General features: G+C 49.0%; 2 protein-coding genes across 2 annotated transcripts in view; one reads left to right on the top strand and one right to left on the bottom strand.

Annotated features, from left to right (window-relative positions):
* Positions 1–15,030, top strand: part of LOC311109915 (peripheral plasma membrane protein CASK-like) — a 35,617-nt gene that overhangs the window by 8,989 nt on the left and 11,598 nt on the right. The window contains exons 2-12 of the mRNA XM_084152931.1: positions 2,441–2,553; positions 4,953–5,058; positions 5,264–5,341; positions 5,971–6,043; positions 9,960–10,062; positions 10,673–10,848; positions 11,206–11,328; positions 11,808–11,891; positions 12,006–12,105; positions 14,440–14,561; positions 14,793–14,870. Of these exons, the coding sequence (XP_084009057.1) occupies positions 2,441–2,553; positions 4,953–5,058; positions 5,264–5,341; positions 5,971–6,043; positions 9,960–10,062; positions 10,673–10,848; positions 11,206–11,328; positions 11,808–11,891; positions 12,006–12,105; positions 14,440–14,561; positions 14,793–14,870 (1,156 nt within the window). The remainder of the gene's footprint in view (positions 1–2,440; positions 2,554–4,952; positions 5,059–5,263; positions 5,342–5,970; positions 6,044–9,959; positions 10,063–10,672; positions 10,849–11,205; positions 11,329–11,807; positions 11,892–12,005; positions 12,106–14,439; positions 14,562–14,792; positions 14,871–15,030) is intronic.
* On the bottom strand, positions 7,097–9,494 carry LOC311109901 (putative G-protein coupled receptor 34). The gene is made up of 2 exons (XM_084152917.1): positions 9,072–9,494; positions 7,097–8,671 (listed from the first exon to the last, which is right to left on the bottom strand). The coding sequence occupies exon 2, from the start codon at positions 8,625–8,627 to the stop codon at positions 7,371–7,373; it is 1,257 nt and encodes a 418-aa protein (XP_084009043.1). The 5' UTR covers positions 8,628–8,671; positions 9,072–9,494; the 3' UTR covers positions 7,097–7,370.

Below are 15,030 nucleotides of genomic sequence, written 5' to 3'. Positions count from 1 at the left end.
GATGCTTAGGCTGGGCAATACTAGTCCAGGCCAATTCTACACCCATCCCCTTACCTCCATTCCCTACCACTTCAGTGTTTTGTTTGTGTATTATTTCAAAAAACAATTTTTTAGGGTAGATCAGCTTTAATATTGCAGATAGATTGTAACTTCCATCAATGTAATTGTCTGCATCACTTCCAATCCCCCATGTTTTCTTTCTCTCGCAAATATATATATATATATATATATATATATATATATATATAATCTATCCTTTAAAAAAATATCTCCTTAAAAAAAATATCTCCTTTAAAAAAATATATTTCCCTTTATTACTTTCCAACCCCACCACCACTACAGTGTTTGCAGACCTAGGTGTTAACAATATGGTAGAATAAAATCATAATCCATATGAAGGCTAGGTGTAGTCCACACCTTATTGCTTACACCTCCTCTGTCCCTTCAATCTGGCGTACACCGTAGGAGGAGCTAGGGTGGAAGGGAACCAGTGTTACACCGTAGGAGGAGCTAGGGTGGAAGGGAACCAGTGTTACACCGTAGGAGGAGCTAGGGTGGAAGGGAACCAGTGTTACACCGTAGGAGGAGCTAGGGTGGAAGGGAACCAGTGTTACACCGTAGGAGGAGCTAGGGTGGAAGGGAACCAGTGTTACACCGTAGGAGGAGCTAGGGTGGAAGGGAACCAGTGTTACACCGTAAGAGGAGCTAGGGTGGAAGGGAACCAGTGTTACACCGTAGGAGGAGCTAGGGTGGAAGGGAACCAGTGTTACACCGTAGGAGGAGCTAGGGTGGAAGGGAACCAGTGTTACACCGTAGGAGGAGCTAGGGTGGAAGGGAACCAGTGTTACACCGTAGGAGGAGCTAGGGTGGAAGGGAACCAGTGTTACACCGTAGGAGGAGCTAGGGTGGAAGGGAACCAGTGTTACACCGTAGGAGGAGCTAGGGTGGAAGGGAACCAGTGTTACACCGTAAGAGGAGCTAGGGTGGAAGGGAACCAGTGTTACACCGTAGGAGGAGCTAGGGTGGAAGGGAACCAGTGTTACACCGTAGGAGGAGCTAGGGTGGAAGGGAACCAGTGTTACACCGTAGGAGGAGCTAGGGTGGAAGGGAACCAGTGTTACACCGTAGGAGGAGCTAGGGTGGAAGGGAACCAGTGTTACACCGTAGGAGGAGCTAGGGTGGAAGGGAACCAGTGTTAAACCGTAGGAGGAGCTAGGGTGGAAGGGAACCAGTGTTACACCGTAGGAGGAGCTAGGGTGGAAGGGAACCAGCAGTTGTTTTTCAGCTTGTGCCTCTTTCCTTCCTTTGTCTTAATGAGATAAACGGCTGTCAGCCAGGGCTGTCTTTCAACCCCACCGGAGAGGGGGAGGGGGGGATTTGAGGGAGTCTTGCACTGTTTTCACAGATTTAGTAATGTCTGGGGGATATTTTCTTTAGCATATGGGTCAGTCTTCCCCCTCCCTCCCACCAGAGGCAGAGAGCTGGGTTAATCATTATAGTAGGAGAGGCCCACACATGGTGGCTGTAACCCCCTACCTATTGGTTAGTATTTATAGGCTATCAGGTTGTAGGCCTATTTTATAGGAAACTTTTATGAATTAGCCTTAACTCTGTTATGATGGAGTTGGAATCCCTGCCACTGAGTTTTATGCATTGCTGTTTAGTGATGGCTCTTATTTCCATGTGTGTGTGCTGTCAGATGCCTTTCAGTCACGTGTCTTTGTCAGCATCAGTGTCACTGCCACAGCCTTTAAGATTATACTGAGCGGGACAGCTGAGCACAGTGTGCAATGGGGACTTGCGTGCGAGGGTGTGTGTGTGTAAATGTGTGCGTTTGTTCTGGGTTTATTTCCTCTACTACTGTTTTTCCTCTGTGTGTGTGTGTGTGTGTGTGTGTGCGCCCGTTGGGATTTCCAACCTTGCCCAATGCCCAGTACACTTCCCTGCCGTACCGTATCCTCAACCCAAACCCAACACCCTGGTCCAAGGCCCCTGTCAGCAATGCTATTTCTTCCTGCCTCGAGGCCTCTGGAATGGGGCTTTTATTTTAGTCTTCCCAGCTGTGCTCACCACTGCTCTGTAATTCCCCAGGCGGAGGAGAGGAGGCTAGGCTACGTCGCTAGCTGCTACAGCTCCAGCATTATGCTCCCTCAAATAGGCTCCATCATATTCAGGGCTGTTCCCACTGCTACCACCTGCTGTTCATGGCTGTTGGGTTCTTGTTACTGCAATGTGATTACTGAAGGCCTACAGGGAAGAACAGAGAGAATGTAAAGGTGCCAGATATATCCAAGGATGAATTCCAAATCGACCCCTTCCCCCTATTCCTAAGGCACTGGTGTAGATCTGGAATTGCTGTGTGTGTGTGTGTGTGTGTGTGTGTGTGTGTGTGTGTGTGTGTGTGAAACGTGACTAACCCACTGTGTTTTCTGTCTTCCAGGGGTCCCTTCAGTGTGGTGAGGCGCTGTATCAACAGGGACACAGGGCAGCAGTTTGCGGTGAAGATCGTAGACGTGGCCAGTTTCACCTCCAGCCCTGGCCTCAGCACAGAGGGTAAGGAAGAGTCACACTCGCGCACTGTGTGTGTGTCTGGGTAAAGCGCACTGTGTGTGTGTCTGGGTAAAGCGCACTGTGTGTGTGTGTGTGTCTGGGTAAAGCGCACTGTGTGTGTGTGTGTCTGGGTAAAGCGCACTCTGTGTGTGTGTGTGTCTGGGTAAAGCGCTGATGCATACTAACTTTCCACGCAGTTTCGTGCCGTTTCATGCTGTTCTGTGTGTGTGTGTGTGTGTGTGTGTGTGTCACACTGTGATGGCAGTGCCCTGGGTTTTGGCGTTCATGGTGTGCCATCTGTGAAGCTCCGGTCAGAGCTGGGCCCAAGAGCCAAGGACCGGAACATAAGGAAATGGAAAGAGAGAATTGTTTGTGTGTGTGAAAATATTGATAGCGATAGAGGGAGAGGGTCTGGAAGAACCTAGTAAACTGATAGAGGGAGAGGGTCTGGAAGAACCTAGTAAACTGATAGAGGGAGAGGGTCTGGGTCTGGAAGAACCTAGTAAACTGATAGAGGGAGAGGGACTGGGTCTGGAAGAACCTAGTAAACTGATAGAGGGAGAGGGTCTGGGTCTGGAAGAACCTAGTAAACTGATAGAGGGAGAGGGTCTGGGTCTGGAAGAACCTAGTAAACTGATAGAGGGAGAGGGTCTGGGTCTGGAAGAACCTAGTAAACTGATAGAGGGAGAGGGTCTGGGTCTGGAAGAACCTAGTAAACTGATAGAGGGAGAGGGTCTGGGTCTGGAAGAACCTAGTAAACTGATAGAGGGAGAGGGTCTGGGTCTGGAAGAACCTAGTAAACTGATAGAGGGAGAGGGTCTGGGTCTGGAAGAACCTAGTAAACTGATAGAGGGAGAGGGTCTGGGTCTGGAAGAACCTAGTAAACTGATAGAGGGAGAGGGTCTGGGTCTGGAAGAACCTAGTAAACTGATAGAGGGAGAGGGTCTGGGTCTGGAAGAACCTAGTAAACTGATAGAGGGAGAGGGTCTGGGTCTGGAAGAACCTAGTAAACTGATAGAGGGAGTGTGTCTGGTTCTGGAAGAACCTAGTAAACTGATAGAGGGAGAGGGTCTGGGTCTGGAAGAACCTAGTAAACTGATAGAGGGAGAGGGTCTGGGTCTGGAAGAACCTAGTAAACTGATAGAGGGAGAGGGTCTGGGTCTGGAAGAAGCTAGTAAACTGATAGTGAGAGAGAGTCTGGGTCTGGAAGAACCTAGTAGAGGGAGAGAATACGTGCTAATCAGAGAGGGGGAGAAAGGTAGAGAGGAAGCGGTAGAGCAACAGAGTAGAGAGAAGGCTAGAGGGAGAGGCCCTCCACTGTGTTTGAATGCTGAGAGGTTCATTTCTAGCTCAAGAGTTGTGCTGAATGGAACTCGTAAATGTCACTTTCATTTAAAACCCCCACAGCGCTGGCAGAAAAGACAGTTGGACCCCCGATGAAACTAACCTCTCCCTCCCCTCCCGCTGTAGTTTTACAGAAACTCACAGAAAACAGTCGTGTTAATTGTGTGCGGTGACATTTTGAGTTAGCAATCAGACTGTGGGCTTCATTGAACATGAATGAGCGCGTATAGAGAGCACATCTATGCTGCTGCGCTGCCCACTAAGTCCATACTGTCAAACTATACCCTCCTCAGTTACTACCTTGTATCATGATGTGTTCTGTTTTTCTCTCTCATGGTCTCCTACTCTTCTTCTGTGTATGAGAGGGGGGAGGAATGAGAGAGAGAGAGACTCAACACAGAGATAGTGAGAGAATCAGGACGGAGTCTCTGGGTCTTGCGTCATGAGCTAGGCCCGTCACAACACAGCACACACACACACACACACGTTCGTGGTCTCTGCAGACTAGTAGACTGGAGGGGAGTGTGGAAATGAGGTCTCTATAGGGTGAAGTGAACTGCAGAACAGAAGAGAACAACAGTGCATTATGTCTGACTGGGTCCAACTCCAGACCAGACCTCTAGTACCACATGAGCTCCCACAGCTTCACTTTTTCAACTATTTTCACCCCCTTCGGTGTGTGTATGTGTGTGTAATGTGTGCTTCTTCTGCTGCTTAGTCTTTGCTGCTTCCGTGTGTGTGTGTGTGTGTGCTTCCCACGCTGCAGTCAAGCCTCCCTGCCTGCACACGTGCACCCCTCCATGTTAATATCCTTTGATGTTTATGTGGTTCGGGTAGAGAGGGAATGAAAACACGAACAAGTGCCGGAGGTATTTCCTCTTCTCTTAACTCCCCTCCTGCGCTCCGACTGGAGTTTGCCAACTGGGTCACTGCGGAGGAGAGGTCAGGGAAAACAGGGGGATGAGGGGATACACCTAGAAGGAGGAAAGAGGACAAACGGATGCATCTCAATGCTGGAAAATGGGTTCCATCTCTTATCGCTCCTGTTTCCTCCACAGATCTGAAGAGAGAGGCCAGTATCTGTCACATGCTGAAGCACCCTCACATCGTAGAGCTACTAGAAACCTACAGCTCAGATGGCATGCTCTACATGGTCTTTGAGTTGTAAGTTGGTTGTGTTTTGGCCATTTTGTTTCTTGAATGGTCACCTATTGACTTTCTATTCTAGAATGGACTAAATTGTATAATTTCTGTTCTAGAATTGACTTGATATTTTGGAGTGGGCCCTCCCTATTCACTTTCTGTACTAACGGTGTAATCCAAATTCAATAAAGTTCTATCTTATGTGATTTCTACCTCTCTGACATAGTATGGATACAGCTGACCTGTGTTTTGAGACTGTGAAGCGGGCGGATGCTGGTTTTGTCTACAGTGAAGCCGTAGCCAGGTAAAAACTTGACTCTTACGTTCCCATATTTCCTCTCTGCTGCTCCAGTATGGACGGAGCTGACTTGTTTTGAAATTGTGAAGCGGGCTGATGTGGGCTTTGTCTACAGTGAAGCCGTAGCCAGTTAAACACACGTCACAATTGACATTTTCACCGAAGGCCTCATTTGGAGTAAGTGGCCTTGTATTCAGTGGTAGGATGATGAGAACCTTGGGGACTCTACATGCCTGTGATTAGAACTGCTTTTAGAAGGAGCTCTCTAAGAAGTAGTGGCGTTGCTAATTCCCTCACTCACTCTCCCCCTCACTCTTCATTCTCTCTCTCCCCCTCCCTCTTCATTCTCTCTCTCCCCCTCCCTCTTCATTCATTCTCTCTCCCCCTCCCTCTTCATTCTCTCTCTCCCCCTCCCTCCCTCTTCGTTCTCTCTCTCTCCCCCTCCCTCCCTCTTCGTTCTCTCTCTCTCTCCCCCTCCCTCCCTCTTCGTTCTCTCTCTCTCTCCCCCTCCCTCCCTCTTCGTTCTCTCTCTCTCTCCCCCTCCCTCCCTCTTCGTTCTCTCTCTCTCTCCCCCTCCCTCCCTCTTCGTTCTCTCTCTCTCTCCCCCTCCCTCCCTCTTCGTTCTTGTCTTATAGTCACTACATGAGACAGATCTTGGAGGCGCTGCGGTATTGCCATGACAACAACGTGATTCACCGTGACGTGAAGGTAAGCTCCCCCACCCCACATCTCCAGTCCCACGTCCCCCTTATCTAAACAGCACTGTTGACACTTCTTCTAATGGCATCTATTGATTTCAAACATAATGAGGTAACCATTGGTGATCCACCGTCTGTCTTCTCGTATTGAGTGTATATTTTTGTATATTGAGTAACCCAACGATAACTGACCCATCAGCCCATTGGGTTGTAGCAGCAGGAGTAGTAGGCCAACTAGGAATGAAGGTGAGTTAAGCTGGGGCTGGATTAGTGTGTAGTGTAAGGGGAAACCCTGCTGAAACCCTGTTTGATAGGCCAGAAAGCACAGCTTCAGGATTACCTCTCTAACATACAGTAGGCCACAATGCCAGACCAGATGGAGCGAGCCCTGCCCACGGGCCTCATTGGACAGACAGACACTGTCCATCCTGCTCCATTACTTTAGTCTGATGGACACAGACAGACACATTTGGTGACTCCCAGAGGGGATAAGGGGAGCTTTTGCGTGTGTGTTAATACCAATGTCAGTAAGTCAGTGTGTGAGTGTGTGTTTACACAGTTACACACTCCCCCCCTGTGTTGTGTGTATGTGGTGTTTATATGCAAGGTGTATTTTTGTTTGTTGGTGTGTGTGTGTATTTGTCTGTTTGAATACTTATGATTTGGGTTGTAAGAATTGTGGGTGTCAGACAGTGTTTCAGTGTTTGTGTTTCAGTGTGTGTGTGTCATGGTGCCTGTGTGAGTATTAGTCCCCTGTAGCTCAGTTGGTAGAGCATGGCGCTTGCAACGCCAGGGTTGTGGGTTCGTTTTTCCCACGTGGGGCCAGTATGAAAATGTATGCACTCACTAACTGTAAGTGGCTCTGGATAAGAGCGTCTGCTAAATGACTACAATGTAAATGTAAATGTATTAGACAGCTGTAGTGGTAGTACGTAATACAACCAGTAGAGGGGAGTGTGTATGCTGCTTATCAGTCATTCAGGTTTCACCCCAAGGCTACTTTACAATCCTTTTCAGTGACCTCCTGTCCTTCATTTTGTAGGTACAAAACTGTCATCTTATACCATTTAAGCTCACATGTATTTATTGATTGACTTTGTACAGTGTTATATCAGATACGATTGTGTCACATATTACTGACTATTAGTTAACAAACAGCGAGGACACAGGCATTTATATCACTTTGATTCAGGAAATCTGGTCCGTTCCATTATAGGTAACTGAGCCTAGTTCTAGACGTTGGCCCTTGTCACCTACTTCAGTTGTTTAGTACATGGTATACATTATAATGGAAATAGAGTTAAAGCCCATGAAGTAAAACAATGAAGTCTGTAAAGTCACTGCTTTGCCACTATGGCTGTGCCAGGGCGGAGGGTGGGGCTAATCAGACAGAGGCTGGTCCTGGGCGTGTGGGAGGGGTTAATGGCGGTGTTTGGGGAGATGACGGACAGAGAGGTCCGTCTGAACTCTGTTACCGAGCTGTTGGAGGTCCCGTCGTTAAGGAAGTGGAGCCGGTTGCCGAGGCTCTGTCCCAGGGCTTTCACGGCGGCCTTACGCACCGAGCCCGACAACAGGAAGTACATCACAGGGTCCAGGACGGCATTGAAGGCGGAGAACAACAACATGACTTCATTGGTCCTGTCCACCAGGCGCAAGTAATCGCAGGCTGGGGATTGGCTGAGCTGGGAGAGGACGTAGACTGGGCGGAAGGCGTGGTAGGGCCCGAAGCAGACGGTGAACAGGAAGAGCACGAAGAAGGACTTCCTGGCGGTGCAGCCGTAGCGGTGGGCGTTGGGGAGGTCCGGTTTATCCCTGGACACCTTAAGGAGGCGCATGGCTATCTTCCCATAGGATACAACCAGCAGGCAGAACACTCCCCAGAACAGCAGCACCAGAGCCATGTTAAAGTAAGCCTTCCCCTTCGCCCCACGCCGCTGCTTATACTGGAAACACTTCCCAGGTTCCTCGTTGCCCTCCGACATGGCGATCATGGGCACGGCCGCCACCAGGGACAGCCCCCAGAGCGCCCCGCACGCCACCCAGCTCCATCCCCCGCCTCTCAGCCTACTGGCCAGGCCCCTCCCCGCCCCGCCCCGCCCCTTCAGCTTCACATACCTATCCAGACTAATGAACCCCAACAGAGTGATACTAATATACATGTTCATGTAGAAGAGGTTGCCCACCACTTTACAGACCAGGGGGCCGAGGATCCAGCGGTTCCCATTAGCATGGTAGAGGACTCTGAAGGGAAGGCAAGCCAGGAGCACCAGGTCAGCTATAGCCACGTTGATGAGGAACACCCGGACAGAGTTCCTTCTGGAGTGGAGGAAGAGGAAGACCCACAGGGCCAGCAGGTTACCTACCAGACCCAGGAGGAAGAAGAGGGAGTAGAGGAAGACCAGGGGGAGGCGCAGTGCACCGTCATCTAGATTACAGAGGGTCTGGTTTGGAGAGGGGGAGAGGGGGAAGGAGGTGGAGGAGAAAAGGAAGGAGGAGGAGGAGGTAGAGAGAGGATGGGTGGCATTGGAGAGGGGGAAGGAAGAGGAGGAGAGGGGAGATGAGGTGGAAAGGGGGGAGGAGAGAAGAGTGGTCATTGTGTCGAGGCTGGGGTGTCTCTAGGACCAGCAGATTTTCAGTGCTGTGAAGAAAAGAGGGAGAGAGAGAGGTGGGGGTGGAGAGATGTTTTTTATTGATAAGGATGAAAAACGGACATGTCAAAGCTGTGGGCTGTTAACAGGAAAGGACTTTGGCGGTTAGCAGATACGGTTTGCATTGACAAAGCACTGTAGTCTCAAGTAACTCATCTATTTTGAAATGTCACAACTTTTACCACTTCAAGTTGTTTTTCAAGTTACTACCCTGTAGCAGGAAAATAAGTAATGAAAAATCAACCACTACTTAAAGTGCAATTATTGTATTGTACCTACGACCTATTTTGGATTTAGCACCAAGTAAAGAACGTGGCCTGCCTAGTGGTCTCACACAGATTCACACAGACCGATTCACTGATGATTTTATTAAGACATGATCTCACTCACCATCCAGATTCCCTCCATGTCAGAGACTCTCCAGCTGTAGTTTGAGTGTGTGAATTGTTCCATATCCTTTAACAGCCCCTGGTCCTGCTGTCCCTTGGTTATCAGGTTCTGTGGGATAGTGTTGGGACTTCTCTCGTTACTCTCCGACACACCTTTCACCTTTCTTTCTTTGTCTCTTTTGCTCAAAAGTATGAGTCTGTTACTGCATCTGCTACTCTGAGCTCTCCTCCCTCGCTCTCTTTCCTCCTCTCTATCTTCCTCTCTCTGGTTCAGATGTCTTGTCTGAGTTTCTTCACTTCTCTCTCGCGCTCTCTCTCTCTCGCGCTCTCTCTCTCGCTCTCTCTCTCTCTCTCTCTCTCTCTCTCTCTCTCTCTCTCTCTCTCTCTCTCTCTCTCTCTCTCTCTCTCTCTCTCTCTCTCTCTCTCTCTCTCTCTCTGTGTGCCTCGAGATGTTATTCTCTCACACCTCCCCCCACCAGCCCCTTGTCAGCTGTTAGCAGCTATCAGAGCCGTCAGACCACAGACCCCATCCTCCCCCCTCTCCTCCAGAGTGATGTGCAGGCAAGGCGGAGGAAACCAGCGCTGCGAGACCACAGAGGCTGACTGTCACGTACTCCAGTGCTGCACTCTGCTACTCATCCGCAATCTCTTCTATTTACTCCTGTCTCCTCTCTTCCTCCTTTCTCTGGTGTTCTCTCGATCTGTCCAGTGTCGTCCTCCTCCTTTCTTTTCTCCTCCCTTAACTATCAGTTGGACTGTAGCTCTCTGCCTTAGTCCTGTCTAGGAACAGCCTTTTGGTCCAGCACTATCAAGGTTTTACTAGAATAGTATGGTACAAAATGTTGAACCCAATCCCTCCATCTCTCTCTGTCTTGGTCCTGTCTTGTAGCCTCACTGTGTCCTGCTGGCCTCTAAGGAGAACTCAGCTCCAGTCAAGCTGGGGGGGTTTGGAGTGGCCATACAGCTGGGAGAGTCAGGCCTGGTGGCAGGAGGTACTCTATACTGACTGTGGATTTATCGTTCTCTCTCGCTCTCACTCTCGCTCTCGCTCTCTCTCTCTCTCTCTCTCTCTCTCTCTCTCTCTCTCTCGCTCTCTCGCTCTCTCGCTCTCTCGCTCTCTCGCTCTCTCGCTCTCTCGCTCTCTCGCTCTCTCGCTCTCTCGCTCTCTCGCTCTCTGCTCTCTCTCTCTCTCTCTCTCTCTCGCTCTGCTCTCTCTCTCTCTAGCTATGTGCTCTCTCTCTTCTCTCTCTCTCGCTCTCTCTCTCGCTCTCTCTCTCTCGCTCTCGCTCTCTCTCGCTCTCTCTCTCTCTCTAGCTCTGTTCTCGCTCTGTTCTCTCTCTCTGCTCTCTCTCTGCTCTCTCTCTCGCTCTGTTCTCTCTCTCTGCTCTCTCTCTGCTCTCTCTCTCTGCTCTCTCTCTGCTCTCTCTCTCTGCTCTCTCTCTCTGCTCTCTCTCTCTGCTCTCTCTCTCTCTGCTCTCTCTCTCGCTCTGCTCTCTCTCGCTCTCTGCTCTCGCTCTCCTCTCTTGCTCTGCTCTCTCCCTCTCCCTCTCCCTCTCTCGTATCTGTGTGTAAACCCACACTCTAACCCTCCCTCCTCCCCAGGTCGAGTAGGCACCCCCCACTTCATGGCCCCAGAGGTGGTGAAGAGAGAGCCGTATGGTAAGCCTGTAGACGTGTGGGGCTGTGGAGTCATCCTGTTCATCCTGCTGTCTGGCTGCCTGCCCTTCTACGGCACCAAGGAACGCCTGTTTGAGGCTATCATTAAAGGGAAATATAAGGTAGTAGTTGATTTTCCAAAACTGCCCTCTAACACACACACACTACAAGGCAGAGAAAGGGGCGGATGTGAAACCTGTGGCTGCTGGTCATTGCACGTGGTTAGCAACCACAAGCTAAGGCTTGCCTCAGTCCTTCTTAAGGCCCGTACAGAGCATTCAGAATGTACCATATAGAACAGTCCTAATTCTGTTTCTGTGGGGGGTATGTTTACTTGGCAACGTTCCTTATATCTATAGCTAGGTTAAAAAGCTCAAGGTATGTACTGTCCAAGGTGATAAACGTAGCCGGCATACCCCCGGGTGGTGCAGCCCTACATCCATCTGAGAGCGTGTGTGTGTGACCCGCCCCCCCTCTAGATGAACCCACGCCAGTGGAGCCACATCTCAGAGAGCGCCAAGGACCTGGTGCGCCGCATGCTCATGCTTGACCCTGCAGAGAGGATCACTGTCTACGAGGCCCTCAACCACCCCTGGCTCAAGGTGGGAACACGCATGCAGACACACACACACGCACACACACACACTCGTTCACTTGCACGCTTGCACACACACTCAAAGCCCTGTCTGCACGATGCTGAAGTTGCAGACACAGCCTTAACCTCAACTCTAACACGTAGTCATAGAGAGACCTTGATTATAACCTAATATGAAACTAACACTTGGCTATTTGTTGGTTTTCTCATAACTTCCTCCCCCGCAGGAGACCGACCCCTGCATCAGCTACTTTCACAACCCAGAGAATACGGTCTAGTTTATTGAGTGGAAACTGTTAGTGTTTTGTCTTTATTAGTGTTGTGTGGTATTCACCTCTCTGTGAGGAACAGGCGTTCACCTCTGTGAGGAACAGGCGTTCACCTCTCTGTGAGGGACAGGCGTTCACCTCTCTGTGAGGGACAGGCGTTCACCTCTATGTGAGGGACAGGCGTTCACCTCTCTGTGTGTGTGTGTTCTCCCTCCAGGAGAGGGACAGGTATGCCTACAAGATCCACCTGCCAGAGACGGTGGAGCAGCTGAGGAAGTTTAACGCAAGGAGGAAGCTCAAGGTACACACAAGTGATGATCTTCCATCAATCAATCAGTCAACCAATCAGTCAATCAACCAACCAATTAATCAACCATCCAATCAGTCAATCCATTCTTGTTCTTTGTTGTCCTAGGGGGCAGTGTTAGCTGCTGTCTCCAGCCACAAGTTTAACTCCTTCTACGGAGACCCACCAGAGGAGATGCCTGACTTCTCTGAAGACCCCACCTCCTCAGGTAAGACCCGCCGCTCTCCTCCCAAGCCGAGCTGTGTCAGTGGAACGGATGTCATGGCAACAATCGCTTTCGTAGTTTGTGTTGCTAGCTCATTGTCCCACGGACAGTCCTAAAGCACACCCCTGGTGATTTTTCACTTCTCATAGATTTCTACAACTATAGCCAACTTCTGTAGAAAAGGATGCTCGTCATGTAAGAACGATGATGATGGTTTCACATTTCTATCACTTTTGTAAGCGCCTCAACCTCAACCAAGCCTCAACGTTAGCTAATTTCCTGGTAATCAGATGACACAGGCAGTAGCTAACCACACAACCAATCCAGTGTTCAGAACAGCAGTGGAACATTCAGGCCCTGGTCTCTGTGGTAGCCTCTGTCTTTTTATAAATCCCCCTGATTGGTGGAAAAAGGAAACAGAGGTGCCCAGGCTAGCGTTGCCCAATGCCCTCACTTCCCTGTCTCTGTCTCGGGGATGCACTTTCACTTCCTATGGACTTTATCTATGGGGGAACAAAGGGTTAACCACTACCTGCCGCCCTCTCTGTCAAATAGCCTACTGCACTGAATGCTATGTTTGTCAGATGTTCTCAGACCTAAAAAGGGCTCTAATGTTGTGATGAGTGCATGTCCCACGTGATCTGGTTTGTAGATCTAGTTAGATGCCTTTTAGATGGGCTCCATCTAAAATGGTCAAATGAAATGGTGCCTATCCTTCCCATGCATTTGGGATTAAGGCGTATAGCTGGATCTACACAACAGACAGTGTGACGTGGCGTGGGCTGCACATTAGACCACTTTTCAGGATGAAAACATCTGACAAACTTTGGGGAAAATGGGAGCGCTATAGAGTCCGACTGAGTGGGTCATAGAAAAAGCATTAGAGACAATGTAGGTGATAGTCTGGTCTTCCTCTTGTGAGTCCAGACAGCCTCATTGCATCACTCTGTTTTGTGACTATTTCTGCCCTCCTTTCTGCACAGTCAGTGTCCTTTATGGTGCTGAAGTCTAAAAAGAAAATGCTTAGGGATGGAATTCACTTTCCTGTGGGGTGTGTGTGTTAGGAGGGGAGGGGGGGAGACGGGAGAGGGGAGGGGGGGAGCAGTGTATGAGTAAAGGACCTTTTTTAATCGGAACGGCATCTTTGCTACTTTAGCCAGATGCCCACAGCTCCAGACACTTCTAGAGTCAACACAACCTCTGCTTTTTGCTTACTCTATCTCTCTCTCTCCCTTTTTGCTCTCTCTCTCTCTCTCTCTGTCTTGTCTTTCATCCTTACTGCCCTCCTCTTTTCTCTCTCTCTACACAATCCCTCTCTTTCTCTTGTCTTCTAAATCTTTCCCCTCTCTCAATTCTCTTCTCTGTGGTTTTGTTGCAATGCGGCGCTCTCTGTAGGACTGCTAGCCGCTGAAAGTAGGTATCCCCACGTAGCTTCCTGGTGTGACATCATCATGAAATCATCACCATCTATTAAACTACCCCCTCCGCCCCCCCATCGGTCCTCTGCTTGCCTGTAGCACCCTTGATGACTCGCATCCCAATACTCTAAAACAACTTCCTCACTTTACCTATTTGGGGGATGAAACAATATCTGACTCTGTGTCAGTTGATGGGGCGAATTGAACTCCAAGGTGAGATGGACAGGAAGCCAACCAGAAGTATTGGGAAGTAGACTCTGTGTGCATTGTGATGTCACACCACCGACAGCCAATGAGGTGGCTGCGTGCCTGCACGGCTTCCATTTGATCCAATCACAACCGTTGTCAGTGGCGCGTCCAATCTGGACCTGTCATGACCTTTGAGGACAAGCTGAAAATGTTCTAACCTATTTCTATGTGTGCAGTGTTTTTCTATTTTATTAAAATAGCATGGCAACTAACTTTAGTCTTCCATACAATCTCTAGATCCAGCCTTCACTAACCTGAACTAACCCATCACATGACATGACCTCCATACCATCTATCTCCATCCCATGTGATATGGTTTATTCCTTCCTTCCTGTGTCTAATCTGTCATATTGATGATGGGACGTACTTCTGTTCTGTTCTGTCCCGTCCTGTTCTGCCGTCTCTGTTGCTTTCGCTGCATGTAGCAGGTACTCTAGCCTAACACTTCTGTTTCTAGCTGTGTGGTGTCTGTAAATGTGTTTGTCCTTGTTTTTCGTTATATGTATTTTTGTTTGTGTTAAATCTAAATCTTTCTGTTTTTACAGTATTGGCTACTTATAATTGGTGTACGTGTGTATGTGCTTTAACCTGTGTGTGTGCTATAACCTGTGTATGTGTGTGTGTTCTATAACCTGTGTGTGTGTGTTTTATAACCTGTGTGTGTGTGTAGGAGCAGTATCTCAGGTGCTGGACAGCCTGGAGGAGATCCATGCTCTGACCGACTGCAGTGAGAAAGATCTGGACTTCTTACACAGCGTCTTCCAGGACCAGCACCTACACACACTGCTGGACGTGAGTGGGCTACACACACACATGCAGTTTCATGTCAAGTCCACTAGGTGGCAGGCACTTTGACACAGGTAAAGGGCTATGCATGCTCAGACACACCACATTATTCATTGGGAATGAAAATGCATTTTATTTATAAAGCACCATTAATACATAAAAGACCAAAAAAATTTATGTTAGGAAGGATATGTGAAAGATGACCGAATAATAATGTCTCTCTCCCTGGTGTCCCAGCTCTATGACCAGATCAACACCAGGTCGTCTCCTCAGATCAGAAACCCTCCCAGTGATGGAGTACAGAGAGCCAAAGAGGTGAGTGGCCTTGGTCACGACACCTCTTTTCTTGTGGGACTAGTGCTTGTCAAATACTTTATTTTGTTGTTTTGGTTAGTATTCATTTTGGGGTTTGTTAATGTTTTGCATTAAGTGTTGAAGCTCTTATATGATACTATAATTGTACTTCCTCTCTTCT

This window comes from Coregonus lavaretus (genome assembly GCF_964263955.1).
Source record: "Coregonus lavaretus genome assembly, chromosome: 35".
In the NCBI taxonomy this organism is placed as follows: Eukaryota; Metazoa; Chordata; class Actinopteri; order Salmoniformes; family Salmonidae; genus Coregonus; species Coregonus lavaretus.
The sequence above is the reverse complement of the archived record's forward strand: the minus strand, read 5'-3'. Positions and strand labels throughout refer to the sequence as shown.

What these genes read in the sequence shown, in the direction of transcription:
- LOC311109901 (XM_084152917.1), bottom strand. Translation starts at nt 8,627, where the DNA reads ATGACCACTCTTCTCTCCTCCCCCCTTTCCACCTCATCTCCCCTCTCC.